This window comes from Bos javanicus, chromosome 25, assembly GCF_032452875.1.
Source record: "Bos javanicus breed banteng chromosome 25, ARS-OSU_banteng_1.0, whole genome shotgun sequence".
Lineage (NCBI taxonomy): Eukaryota > Metazoa > Chordata > Mammalia > Artiodactyla > Bovidae > Bos > Bos javanicus.
Window position 1 is genome coordinate 18,223,212 of NC_083892.1, and position 22,518 is coordinate 18,245,729.

Below are 22,518 nucleotides of genomic sequence, written 5' to 3' on the forward strand. Positions count from 1 at the left end.
GATAAACTGCTTAAACCTCAAAGCTATTTGTGAAGTGGCTTTCTGCTCATATAACAGAAGTTCTTGCTTAAGCCAATTTCCACCATCAAACTTCGAAAGTATCCTAGTAAATGAGCATTTTATCCCCATGTCAGAAGCATTTGTTGGATCTGGAGTGGCAAAAAATTTTTATTTCATAGGTCAAATGATGGATTGATAATAGGTACCTGAATGCTGTCCTGGGGAAGACCTTGAGGCCAGATCCCTGTTTAGTAGGGAGAGTGCTGTGATATTAGCCTCTTCTATCTGAGTGTGGTGGTGCATATTTGTCAGTATTCTTATAATATCAAGTAAGAGAAATGCAATCTCAGACAGGAAAAATTGTTGGTACATAGAATTCAGGACAGGATATTAACAAGAGAGGGATAGAGATGTAGACATGCCTCAGGAGCAATAGTTATGAACCAGAGACTTGCATGCCTTCAAGATTCTCTCTACCCCTTATTTCCATGTCCCTGAAAATTTACAAATTTTCTTCTCTTATGCAGAGCAGTTATCTCCACATTACAGGAATTATAGCCACTGACAATTTCCAAAGTGTATATTTTCATGGCTTCCACTAAGGCTTTGGTAACACACACACACACACAATTTTGGAGAGGGATTATGATCAGCCTAGTTTGTATTTAAATATATATATATATATATCATGGGAAATGATCGACCAATCAAATTTGGATGCGATGGGATCATCTAAAACTATGACAGTTTTCATGAGAACCACATATTTGGGCTCAGTAGGAAGAGATGTTTCCAGAGCAAGGATAGCATGACATACAGGACTTTGAAAATACTGTTTCTACCAAAAAAACCGTGGCCACATGGCTGGCTTCCATTCCTGGAGTTTAAAAAAGAAGGAGAAGACCCTCAGGAATATGTGCCTACCTCATCTAGTAGCTATAGCCCCTCCTCATAATTTTTGCCTTGTGATTCTTCATTTGGAAAGAGAAATTCCCAGCTAAGTCAGTTTAGCTATGCCTTCAAATTTCAGTGAGCTATTAGTTGTGCCCTCCAAATTCCAGTGAACTGAAACAAAGCTATTACTCTAGTAATTAGCCAGCAATGTGCCTTTATTTAGTGGAATGAATTTCTGCTCCAATGACCAACATATTAGCCATCTATTCTCAAGACAGGTAGTGACCTGAGAATTCTGTGTCTGTTTCCTGAGGACTGCTCCACTATGCAAAGGCTGATGAAGTTTCGGGTCCTCTGGGGCATCCACATGTCCTGCCCTGGCTTCCACCATGCCCCTCAGCACCTGCGCTGCCGATCTTTATCAGGAGCTGGAACCCTAAGATGGAATGACTATGACAGACCTGAGGAATTTAACTTTGCAAGTGATGTACTGGACCGCTGGACTCAAATGGAGAAGGTAAGGAGGCCTCTGTGTTGTGTGTGAGAACAGGATTCACCTCCTTCTCCTAATAGGAAGAGGGGCACAGAACTAAAAGGGCTTCTGACTAAGTCTACAATTTTCATGGGAAAAGCTTATGTTTGGGGGTTCAGTTCTCAGCTGGACACTTCCTCTATTCTCTAAGCCCCAGTGGCTTTATCTGTGAAAGGGGGATAATCTCATTTAAGAAACAAGATAGCAGGTGAAAGTATCTGGTACTCAGTCAAGTAATCATGACCAAGTGTCAAGTTCTAATCACAGGTCAGCAAGTTGATGTTGGTCTGAATTCTCATCTTCAACTAATGAGACTGTGAGTCTAACTAGAATTCATCTCGTAAAGCATGGGCTTGACTTTAGGTTACACCCAGAGGGAGGGTGTAACCTTGATTGTGTACATGAACATCTGACACATGTAACTAAATCATGTCATCCTATGAGGATGGCAGGTATAGCTGGAGTCCTCCCTATCAACTACCTACTTGAACGTGGCTTTGGGGTGTATCCAGAGAAACCCATCCCAGTGGTATCTGCAAAAAAAATGCACATTATTGGTTTCTCTTTTCCCAAGAGAGGCACAGTGGTGACACTAGGAGTTGGGTAGACAATGGGGGGTGTTTCAGCTCAAAGTTCCTGCTGGCATTTTCCACATTGTGAAAGCCCACTCAACACTGTATTTGTTCAGAAGAAAGAATTTACCTGATATGGAGTCAAAGAGTTGATGTATTTTTAATTTACCATGAGCATACATTCATACTGAAAGGTTAAGGCTGCAAAGGTTAAGGCTACTGTGAGTGATGCCAAGATTCGTGATCTCCAGAGGAGAGAATTTCGATCCAGGGCTGGAGATGAGGCTTGATCACTCAGAACTTTCTGTGTAGCAAAGTTTTATTAAAGTATAAAAGAGAGAAAGCTTCTGGCATCGACATCAGAAGCGGGCAGAAAAGATACCCCCTTGCTAGACATTATGTACCTGTTAGCAAGCTGCTAATCTGATAAAAGAAATGCCTCAAGACAGAGAGTTATGGTTACTGAGAGAGTTACTGAGATAGTTAAGGCCCCTCTCCCATAACATGCATTTTGAGATAGAATGGCAAAAGGGGAGTCATCTCCAGCCATAAAACAATTGACATGAATCTTGAAGAAAGGCAGATTTCCAAGCAAATACATAGTTTCATTAACATAGCTTAAAAAAACCATTTCCATAAGAAAAATGCATTTGTTTGCTGAGCCATTAGCAGCTCAAGGTTACCTTCAGACAGAGCCAAGTGTCCTCATGACAACACAGGATTAGAAGAGGAAAAAAGTCTGCCACTTACAGTTTATTTCCTCCTGTTGCTTGCGGAGCTCTGGCCTTCCTACCTGACTGTTAAGCCTCTCAATATGTTAGTATTCAGAACTTATATGCCTTTTATGAGGACTTTTATCCTGCCTCCATCTTTTTCCTTTTTCTGAATTTCCAAAAAACTCCAAGGAAAATAGAGCCTTCACTTTTGGAGAGCCCTTTTTACTTATGTGCTATGCCAAGCACTTTGTGCTTATTATTCTGATAAAATGGACACTTTAATCATCCCCATTTTTGAGATGAGGAAACTGAGGCTACAATTGTTCAAAAACCTACAGAATTTGCTTATCTAATAAGTGGAGGAGCAGGATTTGTGTTCAGACTGTTTGATTCTATAAGCCACTCTTTAACCTGGTCTCATGAGATGATGATGTCAAAACATCTCTGCTTTCCCTTCCTTGTCTTTTAGCCACCGCCATTCTGAACTCCTTTTTTCTATTCTAACTACCTAACGTTCCCCCCTCAAGCGATGGGAGGCCCAATTCTTTGGGAATAGGGGCTTTGAGGTCTTTCTGGCTACTTCTTACTGAACTGGGACGGCGAGGGGCATTGGGCCTCCCCTCTTGCTAGTCTCAGGCCTCAGAGTCCTTATAGTGGTGTCCATCTAAGGGTGAGTGTTATTTTCTGTGGTCACCTGTAATTTTATATATCCTTGCTTGAACTGGCACTGCACTTTGTAGTTTGTTGACCTGGGCAGAGACAAAACGGGTTAGACAATTGATAATATATGGAGCAATCATAAGCAGCATCAATATGGAATAACAAGGACTAGTAGGGGCATTAGCCAACTCCAAATTCCCTTCGCCAGGATAGCTCAAGTCCCTCCTTTTTCAGGGATCAGAAGATCTATCTCCTGTCTGTTTTGGAGTACAGCCCCTGCCAAGCTGTGTTGGCTCTTTAGAGCTGTCCTGAGAAATATCCACAGAAACTAGATTTGGGGGGTGTTCATTGGAATGGCACTCATTTGTTGTTCTGAATAGGTATCTGAGATCTCCTAGGGGCCCACGGGTGTACTGAGTGTCTTCCTCTGTTTTCTTCCACAGCCTGACTCAAGAGTACTGAATCCAGGAGTCATGTCCTGGTACCTTGACCGGTGTGAGGGTAGAAAGTATTAACAGGGTAGGGGCCCTCCAACATGGGCTGGAGTTGAGCCTTTGGGGGCCCATCTTTCCAGATTTTAATTAGGGCTTGAGTCCCTAGAGCATATAGTGGTGACCCCTTAGAATCTTTTGGGTACTGGTTCACACCCCACAAGCGTATATCCTGTTGGAATTGCCCAATGGCCATGGTATGAAACTGGAGGGTCTGAGACTCTGGATCTAGGAAGAGATCATTGACATAAACAAAAGGTCTCCCATCAATTCAGTTCAGTCGCTCAGTCATGTCCGACTCTTTGCAACCCCATGAATTTGCTCAGTCGTGTCCGACTCTTTGCGATCCCATGAATCATAGCATGCCAGGCCTCCCTGTCCATCACCAACTCCCGGAGTTCACTCAAACTTTCGTCCATCGAGTCGGTGATGCCATCCAGCCATCTCATCCTCTGTCGTCCCCTTTTCCTCCTGCCCCCAATCCCTCCCAGCATCAGAGTCTTTTCCAATGAGTCAACTCTTTGCATGAGGTGGCCAAAGTATTGGAGTTTCAGCTTCAGCATCAGTCCTTCCAATGAACACTCAGGACTGATCTCCTTTAGGATGGACTGGTTGGATCTCCTTGCAGTCCAAGGGACTCTCAGGAGTCTTCTCCAACACCACAGTTCAAAAGCATCAATTCTTCAGTGCTCAGCTTTCTTCACAGTCCAACTCTCACATCATATAGCATCTCATAAGGACTAAGACCAACCTGTTCCTTAGGGGCAATACAGGTGCAGAGGAGAGCTATTGGTAAAGCCTCCTTCCATCCAAGAGAGGTCTCCTGGGTTATCTGTTTTATCCCTGATTTTAAGAATTGGGTGGCTCTTTATACTTTTCCTGAAGACTGAAACCTCCAAGCAGAATGGAGATAATAAGTAATGCCCAATGCTTTAGAGACCCCTAAGGTGCTTTTGAACTGTGGTGTTGGAGAAGACTCTTGAGAGTCCCTTGGACTGCAAGAAGATCCAACCAGTCCATCCTAAAGGAGATCAGTCCTGAGTGTTCATTGGAAGGACTGATGCTGAAGCTGAAACTCCAATACTTTGGCCACCTCATGCAAAGAGTTGACTCATTGGAAAAGACCCTGATGCTGGGAGCGATTGGGGGCAGGAGGAGAAGGGGATGATGGAGGATGAGATGGCTGGATGGCATCACTGACTCGATGGACATGAGTTTGAATGAACTCCGGGAGTTGGTGATGGACAGGGAGGCCTGGCATGCTGTGATTCATGGCGTCGCAAAGAGTCGGACATGACTGAGCGACTGAACTGAACTGAACTGAGTGACCTTAGAAGTAAATGATGTCCCATCATCACTTTGTAATGACCTGAGCAGACCAAATCTTGGAAGATTTCATGCAGCAGTTTTTTTTGTTTGTTTTGTTTTTACCACCTCCTCAGCCTTCTTGGTCCAGGCGGGAAAGCCTTCAATCCATCCTGTGAATGTATCTATCGTGACTAATAGGTATTTATACCCTTGAGAAACTGGCATCTGGGTGAAGTCCATCTGCCAGTCCTCTCCTGGGTAAGTCCCACATCGTTGGACAGGCTGGGCCAGCTGGGGTCTTTGAGCTCCTTGTGAAGTGAAGTTGCTCAGTCGTGTCCGACTCTTTGTGACCCCACGGACTGTAGCCTATCAGGGTCCTCTGTCCACAGGATTCTCCAGGCAAGAATACTGGAGTGGGTTGCCATTTTCTTCTCCAGGGGATCTTCCCAACCCGGGGATCGAACCCAGGTCTCCTGCATTGCAGGCGGGCACTTTATCGTCTGAGCCACCAGGAGCTCCTTGAGGGTTGTTTAAATGGCAAGTGGGACAAGAGGAGACCACTTGCCTTATAGTCATTTGGAGGTCTGTTCCTCTGAAAGCCCTTTCTAGTAATCTTTGGAGGACCTTTTCCCCTAAATGAGTGGTGGCATGTAAGGCATTAACCAACTTCCACTGGAGTTTCCCAGGCAGAAAAAGGAGTCCCTCCTTTTGGAACCACCCCATATGATCTTGAAAGCCCTCATTCTTAGCTTTAAGAGTCTCACCTTCAGTATATGAAGGAGTTTCTGGCAAATTAGTCTGTAGAACTAAGGTGGCAACCCCTATTAGGTCATTGTTCTGTAACGCTGCTCTCTTAGCTGCCTGATCAGCTGCTTGGTTCCCTCGTGCCATTTCTGTGCTCCCTTTTTGGTGTCCTTAACAGTGGGAGACAGAAACCTCAGTGGGCAGATGGACTGCCTCCAAGAGTCTAAGGATTTGATCACCATATTTCACTGGGGACCCTCGGGTGGTCAAATGGCCCCTTTCTTTCCAAATAGCAGCATGTGCATGTAGCACCAGAAAGGCAGACTTGGAGTCAATGTAAATGGCTACCCTCTTTCCTTTTCCCAGCTCTAAAGCTTGAGTCAGGGCTATGAGCTCAGCTAATTGGGCTGAAGTACCTGGTGGCAAAGGCTTAGCCGCTATGGTCTCAAAATTGGAGACTACTGCATATTCAGCTCTTCTTTTTCCATCCAAGACAAAGCTGCTTCCATCAGTGTACCGGATTTCCTCAAGATTGGTCAGAGGATCTTCCAACAATCCTTCTCGGGGTTTTGTCCAGTGGTCCAAGGTTTCTAGGCAAGAATGAAAGGGGAGAGAGCCCTCGGGGGTAGGCAGGAGAGTGGCTGGGTTAAGAATCTCACAAGGGGATATAAGTGAGGCCTGGATTTTCCATCAGCACTGCTTGATACCTGAGGATTCTTTGATCAGACATCCACAAATGGCCTCTCCCATTTAGGAGTTGTTTCACTTGGTGGCTGGTAAAAAATTAGTTTGCACCCAAAAGAGAGTTTTAAAGCATCTTCTATCAGGATTGCAATAGCTGTAAGATTTCTAAGGCAGGGAGGCCAGCCTCAGGTGGTTGGGTTTAGCGTCTTGGATAAGTGAGCTACAGGCTGGGGCTCAGATCCCAACCTTTGAGTTAACACTCCCAAGGCTATTCTCTCTTTTTCGTGGGCATAAAGTTGGAATGCTCTTTCTGGGTCTGGCAACATCAAGGCGGGTGCTTGAGTTAAGGCTTGTTTCAGTGTAGCCTCTGCCTTCTTTTGAGGAGTTCCCCACATCAGTGGGATTGAATCATCCCGTCCCTTTAAGCTTTCATATAAGGGCTGGGCAATTAGACCATATGTTGGGTGTCCAGATTCTACAATACCCAGTTAGCCCCAGGAAAGCTCTCAATTGTTTTTGAGTCGTGGGGGAGGGCAACTGGAGGATTCCTTGTACCAGATCAGAGGACAGCCTCCTGGACCCATGTGTAATCTGAACTCCCAGGTAAGTGATCTTTGTCTCGATCATCTGTGCCTTAGCATGGGAGACTTTATATCCCCTCTCTGCCAAAAAGCTTAGAACCTGAATTGCACGTTGTTGGGCATTTTTTTCATCTGGAGAGCAGATTAGTAGGTCATCTACATATTGAGAAGGAAATGACAGAGGATGAGCTGGTTAGGTGGCATCACCGACTCAATGGACATGGGTTTGGGTAGACTCCGGCAGTTGGTGATGGACAGGGAGGCCTGGCGTGCTGCAATTCATGGGGTCTCAAAGAGTCGGACACGACTGAGTGACTGAACTGAACTGAACTGAACTACATATTGTACTATTTTCCCATTAGATTGCAGGTCCAGATCTAGGAGATCCCAGCTAAGGGCCTGTCCAAATAGGTGGGGGCTATCTCTGAACCCCTGAGGTAATACTGTCCAAGTCATCTGTTGGTGTCTTTCTTCTGCAGCCTCCCACTCAAAGACAAAAAGATATTGGGATTCTTTAGCCAGTGGTGCAAAAGAATGCATCTTTGAGATCCAAGACTGTAAACCACTTGGCACTGGGTGGGATTTTCCCCCAAGATTACATAGGGATTGGGTACTGTGGGATGTAGGGGGACTACAGCTTCACTTATGATCCATCCAGAGATCATGAACCATTCACCAGATTCCATCCTTTTTCCTTACTGAGAGGATTGGGGCATTACACGGTGAATTGGTGGGAACCAATAGCCCACAAGCAAGGAATTTATTTATTAAAGTAGTCCCTCCCAAGCCTCTCTTCTGAGGGGATATTGTTTCCGGTTAGGAAACCGAGTGGCATCTCAGAGGACAATGATGACCAGTTCAGCTTAGTGGGCTCTTCCAGGAGTCCCCTGGTCCCGCACCTGGGGTTTAATTTTGACCTCCCAGAGTTTTTAGTCCCTCTCTATTGGAGAGGGTGTAATGGGTTCTTCAGTAGTAACCAGAAGCTGTAGGGCTCTAGGGGCTGAGAAGCCTCCCATCAAAAAGGTGGTCCCCAGTTCAGTGAGTATATCTCTTCCCAGTAAGGAAGTAGGATTCTTGGGGACCACCAGAAACTGGTGGGAAAATAGTTGTCGATCCCAGCAACAAAGAAGCACTTGGGTGAATCTTTTAGTAGTTGTTTTTCCTGTAGCACCCAAAATGGTACAGGTTTGGGAGAAGAAGGCTCCAGAGTAGGTGATCAAGACAGAGTAGGTAGCCCCCGTGTCAACCAAAAAATTCTCGGACCTACCTGCCACATCCAGTTGCACCCTTGGCTCCAGACCCATGACGGTTATGTGCGACAGGCTGGCTGGCTGGAGAGGGCTGCTTCAGTCCTGTTGAACCATCATGAGGGAAGGCTTGGCTCTTGACCTTGAGGCTCTTGGGTCCCAAGGGCAGAGTGCTGCCCGATGTCCCAGCTGATGGCATTTATAGCAAGCCATTTTAGGAGACTTGTCACGGTTTGGACACTCTTTGGCTCAATGTCCCGCCTGTCTACAAATTAGGCATTTGCTCGTGCCTTGTTCTTCAAGGACTCGGGGTTTGCCATACGGCTTCCCTGGAAGGCGGCCAGCATCTGGGCATGCCTTGTCTCTTTCCTTTTCTCCCTTTCCTGGGCCTTGGCCTCCTTCTCCTGTTCTCTGTTACAAAAGGTATTGGGGGCTTTTGTAACAAGCAATCTCATCAAAAGAGGAAGCAGGGTCCTGCTGCTGTAGTTGTTGTAACTTTATTCTGATATCTGATGCATATTGGGACAGGAATTTGTCCTTTAAAACCACCTGTCCCTCCTAAGAGTCTAAGTCCAGATTGGTAAAATTTTGGAGGGCCTATTTTGGACTTTCCAGAAAGGCAGTGGGGTTCTCACTGGGCTCCTGAGTTACTGCTGAGACTGGGCACAGTCCCACAAGTAATAAGCTTCCTTCTATTTCCATGGGTGGACTTCCTTAGGGGTGAGTCTTTCTGAAGCTTATCCTACCCAGTACTGTTGCAACCTAAGAGTCAGGCGCCCCGGGTCAGGGTGCAGATCCCCAGGCAGGCTGAGGCGTGAGAGCCTCCTGGAGATTGAATCTCTGGACAGGTTGAGGTAGGTCAGCCCAATTCCCAAGAATTGGGTCCCTGGGCAAGTCGAGGCGTGACAACCTTCTGGGACCCCTGGACTGGCAGATCCCTGAGCAGGTTGAGGCGTGACAAACTTTCGAGGACCAGATCCCTAGGCAGGTCAAGGCAGTCCATGAATGGAGTTGGGCGTCCCCAAGGTCTCCAGCATGATCAGTGCTGGATAGGATTAAGGAGTTGTAATTTTAACTCATTGCCAGTTTGGTCACTGCAGATGGGAACAGATATCAAGATGTAAAGCAATCCAAGCCTGTGCCCTGAGACTGGGAACCTGGTGAAGTGGACATAAGCCTTATCCTCTTACTGCTCTAAAGGATTGTAAGTCACCGATTTCCTCCCCTAGTTCTCCATAAGAGCAGGTTAGGGTGACTCCAGTGGTAAACATTTCATTGTCCTAGGCCCACTTTAGGTAATAACAGAAGCAATGACAAAGGAGTGGGTTATCTGGCCCTGTTAGGGGCATTAAAGTGTTTTAATAATAGGCTGGATGGAGCAATGTTGCCTACAAGGGGGCAGGGTCCTGGTTGTAGGAGTTAGTAAGTGTCTCAAGAACAAATTGGTAAGAGACAATAGATCAGATGTTCTATAAAAGTGAAGACGAGATTTGACTCTGGGGTATGTTTGTAACCTTCAGAGAAGGGTGCTAAGGGTTTTGGCCCAAGCAGCCTGCAGGGCCAACTCCTAAAGGGGCAAATATTATCCCCAGAAACCAATTGCCTTTGAAGGGATGCCAACTGATGGACTTCTAGCAGACACTGTGTGCCTGTTGCCTGCCCTAGTGGGTTCACTGAGAGATACTGATGCTGCACATGTTGTAGGAAACATGGAAGATGAAGGCCTGAATATCTAAAGGGATTGGATACTACACAGTATTTCCCTCCCAAGGGTCAGCTGTTTTCTGATTGTCCCTCCAGAAGATTGTAGAGGCAACATTGGGGGCCTGGACGGGGCTCAGGAAAAGAGCGTGAAACAGGAGGGAAGGGGGCAGGGCACAACTTTTGAAAGAATGACACAGCACAAAGCCTTAACATAAACCGATTAAAATCAGTTGACAAGAGGACAAGTCAGATTCAAGGAAACATTAATCTCTGATCTGTAAGCTAAGTGACACACCCAGATGTGACAGGACTGCTCCAAGGCACTGTCAAAAAGACAGAGGAGTAGGTGGTTCTCCAGTGGTTGAAATGATCCTCCCACTCCTTAGCATATGAATTCACCACCCTACTTGCAAAACCTAGCCAGACCACATTCCATGGCCTAAGTCCATGGCCTAAGCCCTTGCCCTCTGCAATGGCCCACACCCTGCAGAGTGTACTTCTCTCTGAATCCTAGCAAATCCACATCTTACCTATCACTGTGTCTCACACTGAATTTTTGCAATGAGACATCAGAGCCTGAACTTCAGTAGGTCCTGAAGCTAGGCATCATGGGTTTTGGCTGGGCTCAAGTCCCAGGAGAGGGGAGCTGAAGGACAGTAGGAAAAAGCAGTGGGCAAAACGTGCCAAGGAATCCCCTTCATAGCCTGCCAGAAAATCTGCTAAATACCTGACCTGTGCTCAGAGTTTTCATTGGCCTGGTCCTTGGCACAAAGATTAAGGACAGAAGAACCCCCACCAATTTGGGCAACAGCAAGAGTTGGACTGTGAAGAAGGCTGAGCACCGAAGAATTGATGCTTTTGAACTGTGGTGTTGGAGAAGACTCTTGAGAGTCCCTTGGACTGCAAGGAGATCCAACCAGTCCATTCTAGAGGAGATCAGCCCTAGGTGTTCTTTGGAAGGAATGATGCTGAAGCTGAAACTCCAGTACTTTGGCCACCTCATGAGAAGAGTTGACTCACTGGAAAAGACTCTGATGCTGGGAGGGATTGGGGGCAGGAGGAGAAGGGGACGACAGAGGATGAGATGGCTGGATGGCATTACTGACTCAATGGATGTGAGTTTGAGTGAACTCCGGGAGATGGTGATGGACAAGGAGGCCTGGTGTGCTGCGATTCATGGGGTCACAAAGAGTCGGACACGACTGAGCGACTGAACTGAACTGAACTCAACTGGGGCTCAGCATATAGTGCCTTTGGGACATATCGAGGACTAACCTTTCCAGAGTCCCTCAGTTGTGCCCACTGCCAGTCGCCTGTTTGTCGGGTGTTTGAGGAAACAAGAAATGAGAGATTGTAAAGGAATTAAAATTTCATCAGGCATATGTCCCTCCAGCCATAAGAGAGAGGACCTCCTAACTAAACCGGAGGTCTTCTCGAACCTGAGACTGAGCCGCGTGAGCTTTCTGCTGAGTTAGTTTTTCACTGTCCCAGTTTCCAGCACGATGGGCTTCTTGTCACTTCCCCTGCGCTGGGTTTTCTTCGTGTTCTGCTTCCACCGTGGGAGCTTTTGCTGAGTCGGACTCCTGCTGTGCTTGGCCTCCTCCTTGGGGGGGCCATGCTGAGGTTGTTTCAGCCAAGTTAAATCGGAGTCAAGGCAACATAAATGTGTGGGGAGCATGTAATTTCCTCAGTTCTGTCTCATCACAACAAAAATTTGAAGCAACGGATATTAAAGCCCTCAGCACGTCACAGCTCTTGGACAGGTCATGTTACAGCTCTCAGCTCTTGGACAGATCGTATTATAGCTCTTGGACAGATCAATGTTACAGCTCCGTGTAACAGTTCAGTTTTATTTAGAAAATATAAGGAAAATACATCTTCAAGGTGTGAGGGCATGCCGAACCAAAAGATGCGAAGAGAGAGAGAGAGGGAGAAAGAGAGACAGAGAGGGCGTGCAAGCAGGGGAGAGAGACCCCCTGCCTTTTGACTCCTCTTTTTATGTTTTTTCCTCCCCTCCCAGGTCTGCCCTATGTAAACTGGGCTAGCCAGGACTGCTTTTTGTTCTACCTGACGTCCTCATTATTGTCCTTGGACCTTCCTTTGTTCTATTTTTGTGGGCTTTTCCCTTCCTTGTCTTTTAGCCACCACCATTCTGGACTCCTTTTTCCTATTCTAACTACCTAACACTTAGTTAACATCAATCTAAATTTCATTAATTCTTGACTATGTGTAAAGCTTTTTTCTCAGGGCTCTCTTCATAATCTCTCATCCCTTTTTGTATCCAGCTTGTCTCTCCTTTTTCATCCAAGTAAAATTAACCAGCTCAATTTTTCTTTTTCCTCACTAAATTGTAATTCCAGTTTTCATATCTTCTTTATTGAAAACTTATCTTTCCTACCGTATTCTGAAAAGTTACAGTATCATTTCTAATAGCCTTAATTTCAAATATAAATTAGAATGCTGAACTCTTAAAACCTTAATTTTAGTAAAACTAAGAAGCAATTATGCACTGTCTTTACATTGACATTTTATAAATTAGTGAGCTTAAACATCAGTAATAATTTTTGAAACATTTCTTTTTTATAGAAAACATCTTAGGTAATACCATTTTCATTAATATTTTCAAACACCTTTAATTTTTCTATCTAGTAATTGTCTCAGTATTTTTTAAATAAACTTTCATCACATGGCTTAAATTGGCACAGCTTTAGAATCTTGTTACCAAACAACTGGAAAGATCATGTTAAGTAAATATTTCTAAAATATGATTACTTTAAAACTTTTATCTATAAGTTTTTAATCTCATTTACATTTACCTTGAATCTTCATCATGTCCAGTTATTTTCTTGCAAGAGATTAGTAATGTATTTATTAAACCTAGGTAACATAGAGTATTATACTTAATTTTGATGACTCCTGGTGATTTAGTTGCTAAGTTGTGTCCAACTCTTGTGACCCCTGTCAGGCTCCTATGTCCATGGAATTCTCCAGGCAAAAATACTGGAATGGGTTGCAGATTCTTTACTGACTGAGCTACAAGGGAAGCCCATGACATCAATATTAATTTAGATCCACAAACTTAAACATTAATATCACGTATCAGGTTAACAGTTTACCTGAACCTGAAAGTCATCTTGGCCAGTTTTCTTTAAATGTAGTGATTTTTATTAAAATTAATAAGAGTTCTTTATAAATTCAATTCTAATGATACCTTTTAGAAGTAGAGATATCTTATACATATAATGTGTATACAAACATAAGCAAATTGGAGATCTCATTGCTTTGTTGCAGGAAGGGGTATACATTCTAGGGCCGGAAACTGGGCTCTTGTCTAACACCCGGAAATGAATTGTCCAAGGAGACACATGTGCTGACAAAGCAAGAGATTTTATTGGGAAAGGGCACCCGAGTGGAGAGCAGTAGGGTAAGGGAACCCAGGAGAACAGCTCTGTCACATGGCTTGCAGTCTCGGGTTTTATGGTGATGGGATTAGTTTCTGGGTAATATTTAGCCAATCATTCTGACTTAGAGTCCTTCCTGGTGGTACATGCCTTGTTTAGCCAAGATGGATGCCAGAGAGAAGGATTCTGGGAGGTGGTCAGACAAGTGGTGTCTCCTTTTGACCTTTTCCAAACTTTTCCAGTTGGTGGAGGGTTATTAGTTCTGTGTTCCTTACTAGGACCTCCTGTCATAAAACAACTCATGCAAATGGTTACTATAGTGCCTGGCTAGGGTGGGTGGTTTCGATCAGTGTGCTTCCCCTAACAGCTTTACTAAAAGCTTAAATATGAACCCGAGAACCCATTTTGATTCCTGGGTCTGCAAGATCTGCTGGAGAAGGGATAGGCTATCCACTGCAGTATTCTTGGGCTTCCTTCATGGCTCAGCTGGTAAAGAGTCCACCTGCAATGCAGGAGTCCTGGGTTCTATCCCTGGGTTGGGAAGATCCCCTGGAGAAAGGAAGGGCTACCCACTCCATTATTCAGGCCTGGAGAATTCCATGGACTGCATAGTCCATGGAGTCGCAGAGTCGGACACAACTGAGCAACTTTCACTCACTAGCTATGAACCAGGAAGTACAATATTGATGTAAAGTCGCTAGTTAACAAACAGTTGGAATACCATAAAGTTGCTTGTTCAGATGATTATGGCTTACTGTCTGTAAATTTTGGCTGAGGGAACATTCTCAGCAGTTTTGATTTAAAACTGCCACTTTTCCCCCCCTCTTTTTAGGTTTCCCAGGTCTTGCCTATTTAATTGGGCTTAGTCTCAGCTCCTAAAGGCCTGTATTCATATTCTGGTTTAGACATTTGTGAGACAAAGGCAATTGCTCAGTTTTTCAAAAAACAGTTTTGTCACCTAAAGTTATTAAAATCAGTGCAAGATTTTTAATCAAACTGAAATTTAATTTACAAAGTTCTATGTTTTGTAACTTTAGAGTTTTAATCTATCATGTCTTCAAAGATTTGTACAATGCATTTAGCAAAGACCTTTCTGAGTCTATAAATTAAACCAAAACAAAATCACTATTTTTTAAATTAATCTTTGTATGTTAGTTCCCCGTTTACTTACTTTGTATGACTCAGGTAACTAACTATTGGTTTCCTCAGTACATTTAGTTAATATTTCCTTAGTGGCAATCTATATGCCTTGTTTATCCCACAGTATAAATAAATAAGAATTGTAACCACCTTAAAGAAAACCCATTTTAAAATATCAATTGATATCAGTCAGTTCAGTTCAGTTCAGTCACTCAGTCGTGTCCGACTCTTTGCGACCCCATGAATCACAGCATGCCAGGCCTCCCTGTCTACCGGGGTCCTGCCCCGGTTGGATCCAGGGATTCCCTAAGGATGACGGCATTGGCGATTAGAATAGCAAAGGCTGAGAGATTTTAGAGGCTCATTAATAACTGGTTTATGAGAGAAATCAATATAACCTGTAACACCAGGTTTGCTCTGACCACGGAGGCCACAGGCACCCTCTCAAATCGCTGAAGGTGCCCCACCTTAGGCACCTTCTCAAGTGGGTCTTAGAAGCCCAGGCCAGTAAGTGGTCCCAGAGGACCCCTGTGCTCCAATTATTTTGGCCTGAAATAAGAGTAGAGAAGAAAAGGAGAGAAAGGAAAACAAGAAAGAACGACACGGGGAGACCAAGCTTTGAGCAAGGCCCATAGCTTTATTTTCAAAGGGAGCTTATATACCTTAAGTTGTGCATAGAGGATAATAAGGGGTGTGAAATCATGCAAAGTCAGCAGTCTTTGATCCTTATCGAGACCAGGCTTTCTTTTCTGCAAACTTATCGTATACAAATGGTTTCGGTGACTTACATCATCTTCTGGCCAGAAGGCCTGTTAACATTTTATGACTCTGATAAAGGTTTGTCAACCGTAAGACTTATTTTCTCTAAGAGTAATTATTTTAAATTTTGGTGCCATCCTCTGAAGGTGTTAGATAAAGTTGCATTCCTATAGGGCAAAGGTGCAGTGGGCTTACAACAAGGAAAGAATTTATTACCTTAAGGGTCTAAAGTTGTTAACACCAAGGCCACTACTTATTTTTTTATATACCAACTATATTAATTAATACACTTCCAAGGATACAGTACAGGGGATGTGGAAACTTGGCAGGAAGCATTGGCTCAACAATGAAATCTTCTACTAGTTCTATTCTGACAATTTCTAACTCTCCAAGAGGCTCTATACTATTTGAACATCTTAAGCTTCTCATGCCTCTGTAAACAATTGTGTGCGTAGCTGTAGGAGTCCGGGTAAACCTGTCAGGCAAGTTAGAGAGCCATCTGAGGGGTTTGGATTGAAACACTCCTATTATGCCCAGGAGGCTTATTAACTAGAGCTTTAAGTTGATTTCCTTCAGAGAAAGGTGGTCGGGGATAGCCCCCTGTTAATGTCACAGGAGTTGGTGAAAGTCGTAAAATAGTAAAACAGACAGATTCTGGTTTTGGGGTAGATGCCTGAGCATCTGGGGTAGATACCTCGAGCCCTGACTCACCTTTGCATATCAGGCCTCTCTGCATGACCTTTGTCATTGCTGGGAACTCCCGTGCTGGCTCCCAGCACCTGTCCATCACCAACTCCCAGAGTTCCCTCAGACTCAGGTCCATCAAGTCAGTGATCCAGCCATCTCATCCTCTGTCGTCCCCTTCTCCTCCTGCCCCCAATCCCTCCCAGCATCTACCTTTATCTAAATTCCACCAATGTGTATACCTTGAACTTTAGTTTTCCTAAGGATCCAATCAACAAGCTTTGATCTTTGGAAGAGTTGTAAGGTATAGTTCGGGCCGAGGCAGAAAAGAAGGAGAGACTACCTCAACAGAAGTAGGTTACCTTTATTTAGGCAAGGAGGGGCGACAGTCAGCCTAATGACCAGGCTGAGTGTAAGAGGATCAGGGAGGCTTCATATTTAAAGGGAGGTTTGTAGCAGCGATAAGGGATAAGTCAGGTGGGATGTTTGGGGTATTCTTTAGTTGAGATGGCATTTGTAGTTGGGCAGGGGGTGATAAGGCTTCTGGGCAGGGGGTGATAAGTCCCAGATAGATACAACCACCTGGAGCATCAGGGCGGGACCTAAAGTTCGGTTTTGTTTTCTTGGAAGTTAGATCGCAAGGGCCTTTGAGACTGTTGTTTTCTTTTCTAGGCCCAAAGACTCCTTCAAGAGTTTAGAAAGCTTTTTCTTTTTTGTTCCCTGTTTGTTTTACCTACTTTTATATAAAAAGCTCTGAGATCCCCAGATCTGAGTAGAATTGAGGAAGTCAGGCCCTTTGACCTAACTGTCCAAATATAACTGTTGGTTAGTTATCCAAGGTTAAATTTTTCTAATCCTTAAATATATAACTTGGAACTTTAAACCTAACAGACTTGTTTGGCTTTTAACGTTGGGGATCAGTAAGAGGTCCCTCTTGGCTCAATTAGGTAATGTAGTAATATCAAATCTTGTTTAATCACATTAATGTCTACTTTATTTATCCCATTTTAAACAACCATCCAAAGAATTTTTTTTATTCATTTGAAGTAACTGCTTAAAATTTTTTTTACCTCATTTAAATAATAGTTAGATATTTTTCAAGTTTTTTGTTGATATTCTTCAGTTCAGTTCAGTCGCTCAGTCATGCCCGATTCTTTGTGACTCCATGGGCTGCAGCATGATAGGCTTCCATGTCCATTACCAACATCCAGAACTTGCTCAAACTCATGTCTATCGAGTGGGTGATGCCATCCAACCATCTCATCCTCTGTCATTCCCTTCTCCTCCTGCCTTCAGTCTTTCCCAGAATCAGGGTCTTTTCTAAGGAGTCAGTTCTTTGCATCAGGTAGCCAAAGTATTGGAGCTTCAGCTTCAGCATCAGTCCTTCCAATGAATATTCAGGGCTTACTTCCTTTGACTGATTTCCGGACTGACTTCCTTTGAGAAGACTCTCAAGAGTCTTCTCCAATACCACAGTTCAAAAGCACCAATTCTTTGGCAAAACTTGACTCAATTTTCAACACATTTTATTTATAAAAATGTTGTTAGAAATCCAACATTTTAATATAATTTTTTTTAGCCTAAGTCAGGCAACATAGGTCCAGTAATGGAATATAGTCACATTCAGACCATTTATAACTCCTAACTATCCTCAGAAATTAAACCTTGTATTACTATCTTTCTCTAGGGTCCTAGGATATTACATTCCAATTGATTGCTGGAGCAGCATCCCAAGTCTATTCATGAGAGGTCACATTCATGTCCAAAATCATGTATTCAGATAGAAAAGTAAACAACATACACCTCTCCATCATTCCTATTTTGATAGTATGACTCTCCACATCATGTCTCAGGATAGATGAATACAACATCTACGACATTGACTTTTGTTTGTTTGGGCAAAATCATGACAGGAGCAAATTCTTCCTACTAACTCCTGATGCAAAAACATGACTGAGCGACTAAACACATTGCTCAATAAATATATTCAAATATCTATTAACCACAAAGCTTAAGAAAGCAACAGCCAAATGTCATTGCCACATAATGTCTGGCTCTTTGTCCTATAATATCTCCCCAAATTAATTAAGTGTTGAATAAATTTCTAAATTTCTTAATATACCATGGTCATGTTTGCCTACTTTTGTTTTGTTTTGTTTTATTTTGGTTTTTTTGAGCCAATAGGTCCATGTTTTCTGGCTCTTGAATGTAATTCTGTGTGCAAGCCCCCATACAGCAAGGGAAGAAAACTCTTTTTTAGAAAGGAAAAGGATTTATAGGGTTATAGCAAAAAAGAGTCCATGGCTTCAGCTGAGTCCTTGTGTAGAAATAAGAGGCTTTCTTTTCCCTTTTGGACTCTCTTATCATTGTAGCATGTGAGAGTTCCCCTGTCTCTTCTCCTACCTGTGTGTATGCTAAATCACTTCAGTCATGCCCGACTCTTTGTTACCCTGTGGACTGTAGCTCACCAGGCTCCTCTGTCCAGAGATTCTCCAGGCAAGAATACTGGAGTGGGTTGCCATGCCCTCCTGCAGGGGTATCTTCTTGACCCAGGGATGGAAACTGCATCTCATGTCTCCTACATTGGCAGGTGGGTTCTTTACCACTAATGCCACCTGGGAAGCCCAAAAGCTGGTTTCTTAACTCTATTTAATTGAAGTTCTGTTCATTTTTTTTTAAAAAATACAAAGCCTTCACTCCTATATGGCAGCAATCATAGAACTAGTGGTTACTGCCTCCTTAGGAGACACATGGCTCTCCAGGTTGCCCCAGCGGAATCTGGCAGACTTATCTCATTTGTAATGTGTTTAGTTTCTATAGGCTCTGTGTTTACAACTTCTGGGATAAAAACATGATTGTCTCAGTTTATTTAAATACTACTGGTGTAATACATATTATTTCCAAATTAAACAATGCAAAAAGTTTAACTTCCAGAACTTTAATCTTCTTTTATAACTTTGTTTAAAGTCTGTATATCAATCAATTAGTTAATGCATGTGAAATTGATACTCCATGACTGTGTCTCCTAGTTTGACATATCACATCATATATTGATCATTTGATGAGTCTCTAAGGGGCATACTCATTGCATACTTATTGTCAACAACAATTTACAAAAGCATAACATGGCACTTATGATTTTAAATTATACTTAAACCACCTTCTTTGTGTATTAAATTACAATCAATCTGATATGTAATAATATTTAAAATAAATAGTTTTCTATAATCTACCTATAGAAAATTTAATTGCTGTGAAATTTTAAAAAATAAATTATGTTTTATATAAAGAAATAAAGTCTAATCTTATATTTAGATATTATATTGAAGTACTTAGGAGAAGGCGATGGCACCCCACTCCAGTACTCTTGCCTAGAAAATCCCATGGATGGAGGAGCCTGCTAGGCTGCAGTCCATGGGGTCGCTAGGAGTCGGACACGACTGAGCGACTTCACTTTCACTTTTCACTTTCATGCATTGGAGAAGGAAATGGCAACCCACTCCAGTGTTCTTGCCTGGAGAATCCCAGGGACGGGGGAGCCTGGTGGGCTGCCGTCTACAGGGTCTCACAGAGTCAGACACGACTGAAGCGACTTAGCAGCAGCAGAAGCAGCATAGATGACTTACAATACTATATTAGTTTCAGCTGTACAACATAGGTGATTTAACATTTTCATGTATTACAAAATGATCTCCATGATAAGACTAGTTACAACCTGTCACAATACATAGCTATTACAATGTTATGGACTATATTCTCTATGCTGCACATTTCATCCCTGTGACTCATTATTCTTATAGCTAGAAGTTTGTGCCTCTTAATCCCCTTCAAGTATTTCACTCGTCCCCCCCTACTGGCAACTATCAGTTTGTTTTCTTCATCACTGAGTTTTTTTATGTTTGTTATTTTTTGGCCATGTACTTGTTTTTTTAAGATTTCACAAGTAAGAGAAACCATATGGTATTTACTTTCTCTGACTACCGTAAGATACCCTAGATATCTATTTGTCAAAATGTCAAGATTTCATTATTTTTTATAGGTGAGTAATATTCCATGTGTGAGAGAGAGAGTGTGTGTGTGTGTGCGTGTGTATCCCAGAATAACAGGCAAGTTTGGCCTTGTAGTACAAAATGAAGCTAGGCAAAGTTTAAGAGAATTTTGTCAAGAAAACATGCTACAATGTAGCAAGCATCATTTTCAAAACAACCCAGGAGACTATTCTACACGTGGACATCACCAGACGACCAATACAAAAATCAGAAAGATTATGTTCTTTGCATCCAAAGATGGAGAAACTCTATACAGTCAGTAAAAACAAGACCTGGAGCTGATTGTGGCACAGACCATGGCTCTTTATTTCAAAATCCAGGCTTAAATTGAAGAAAATATTGAAAACCACTAGGCCATTCAGGTATGACCTAAGTCAAATCCCTTAGGATTACACAGTGGTGGTGATGAACAGAATCAAGGGATTAGATATGGTAGACAGAGGGCTTGAAAAGCTATGGATGGAGGTTTGCAACGTTGTATAGAGGCACTGACAAAACCATCCCAAAGAAAAAGAAATGCAAGAAAGCAAAGTGGTAGTTTATATGCAGGTCAGGAAGCAACAGTTAGAACTGGACATGGAACAACAGACTGGTTCCAAATAGGAAAAGGAGTACATCAAGGCTGTATATTGTCACCCTGCTTATTTAACTTCTATGCAGAGTACATCACGAGAAATGCTGGGCTGGAAGAAGCACAAGCTGGAATCAAGATTGCCCGGAGAAATGTCAATAACCTCATATATGCAGATGACACCACTCTTATGGCAGAAAGTGAAGAGGAACTCAAAAGCCTCTTGATGAAAGTGAAAGAGGAGAGTGAAAAAGTTGTCTTAAAGCTCAACATTCAGAAAATGAAGATCATGGCATCCAGTCCCATCACTTCATGGGAAATAGATGGGGAAACAGTAGAAACAGTGTCAGACTTTATTTTGGGGGGCTCCAAAATCACTGCAGATGGTGACTGCATCCATGAAATTAAAAGAGGCTTACTCTTTGGAAGGAAAGTTATGACCAACCTAGATAGCATATTGAAAAGCAGACATTACTTTGCCAACAAAGGTCCGTCTAGTCAAGGCTATGGTTTTTCCTGTGGTCATGTATGGACGTGAGAGTTGGACTGTGAAGAAAGCTGAGCCGAAGAATTGATGCTTTTGAACTTTGGTGTTGGAGAAGACTCTTGCAAGTCCCTTGGACTTCAGGGACATCCAACCAGTCCATTCTAAAGGAGATCAGCCCTGGGTGTTCTTTGGAAGGAATGATGCTAAAGCTGAAACTCCAGTACTTTGGCCACCTCATGCGAAGAGTTGACTCATTGGAAAAGACTCTGATGCTGGGAGGGATTGAGGGCAGGAGGAAAAGGGGGCAACAGAGGATGAGATGCCTGGATGGCATCACCAACTCGATGGACGTGAGTTTGAGTGAGCTCCAGGAGTTGGTGATGGACAGGGAGGCCTGGCGTGCTGCTATTCATGGGGTCACAAAGAGTCAAACACGACTGAGTGACTGAACTGAACTGAACTGAAGTGAAGGAAGTCTTACAAGTAGCTGAGAAGAGAAATGACAGGCAAAGGAGAAAGGAAAAGATGTACCCAACTAAAAGTAGAGTTCCAGAGAATAACATGGAGAGATAAGAAGGTCTTCTTAGATGAACAATGCCAAGAATTGAAGGAAAATAATAGAATGGGAAAGACTAGAGATCTCTCTCTTCAAGAAAATTGGAGATATGAAGGAAACACTTCATGCAAAGATAGACATGATAAAGGAGAGAAACAGTATGGACCTAACAGAAGCATAAAAGATTAAGAAGAGGTGGCAAAAATACACAGAAGAACTATATAAAAAAGATCTTAATGACCTGGATAACCATGATGGTGTGGTCACTCAACTAGAGCCAGATATCCTGGAGTGTAAAGTCAACTATGCTTTAGGAAGCATTACTTTGAACAAAGCTAGTGGAGGTGATGGAATTTCAACTGCACTATTTCAAATCCTAAATGATGATGCTGTTAAAGAGCTGCATTCAATATATCAGCACATTTGAAAACTCAGCAATGGCCACAGGACTGGAAAAGATCAGTTTTCACTCCAAGCCCAAAGAAAGGCAATGCCAATAAATGTTTAGACTACCATACACTTGTGCTCATTTCACAAGCTAGCAAGTTTATGCTCAAAAGCCTTCAAGCTAGGCTTCAGCAGTACATGAACTGAGAACTTCCAGACATATAGCTAGGTCTAGAAAAGGCAGAGGAACCAGAGATCAAATTGCCAACATTCATTGGATCATGGAGTTCAATGACGGGCTTCCCTGGTGGCTTAGATGGTAAAGAATTCCCCTGCAATGTGGGAGACCTG

The 22,518-nt window shown here is 43.1% G+C and overlaps 1 protein-coding gene across 4 annotated transcripts in view; it reads left to right on the forward strand.

Annotated features, from left to right (window-relative positions):
- Positions 1-22,518, forward strand: part of ACSM1 (acyl-CoA synthetase medium chain family member 1) — a 64,573-nt gene that overhangs the window by 12,179 nt on the left and 29,876 nt on the right. For 2 of the 4 annotated variants that reach the window (XM_061401318.1, XM_061401321.1), the window contains one exon: positions 1,208-1,411. In XM_061401318.1, the coding sequence (XP_061257302.1) occupies positions 1,220-1,411 (192 nt within the window). In that variant the 5' untranslated portion in view covers positions 1,208-1,219. Of the gene's footprint in view, positions 1-1,168; positions 1,412-22,518 lie in introns of all 4 variants that reach the window. The other 2 variants (XM_061401319.1, XM_061401320.1) reach the window with 2 other exon arrangements.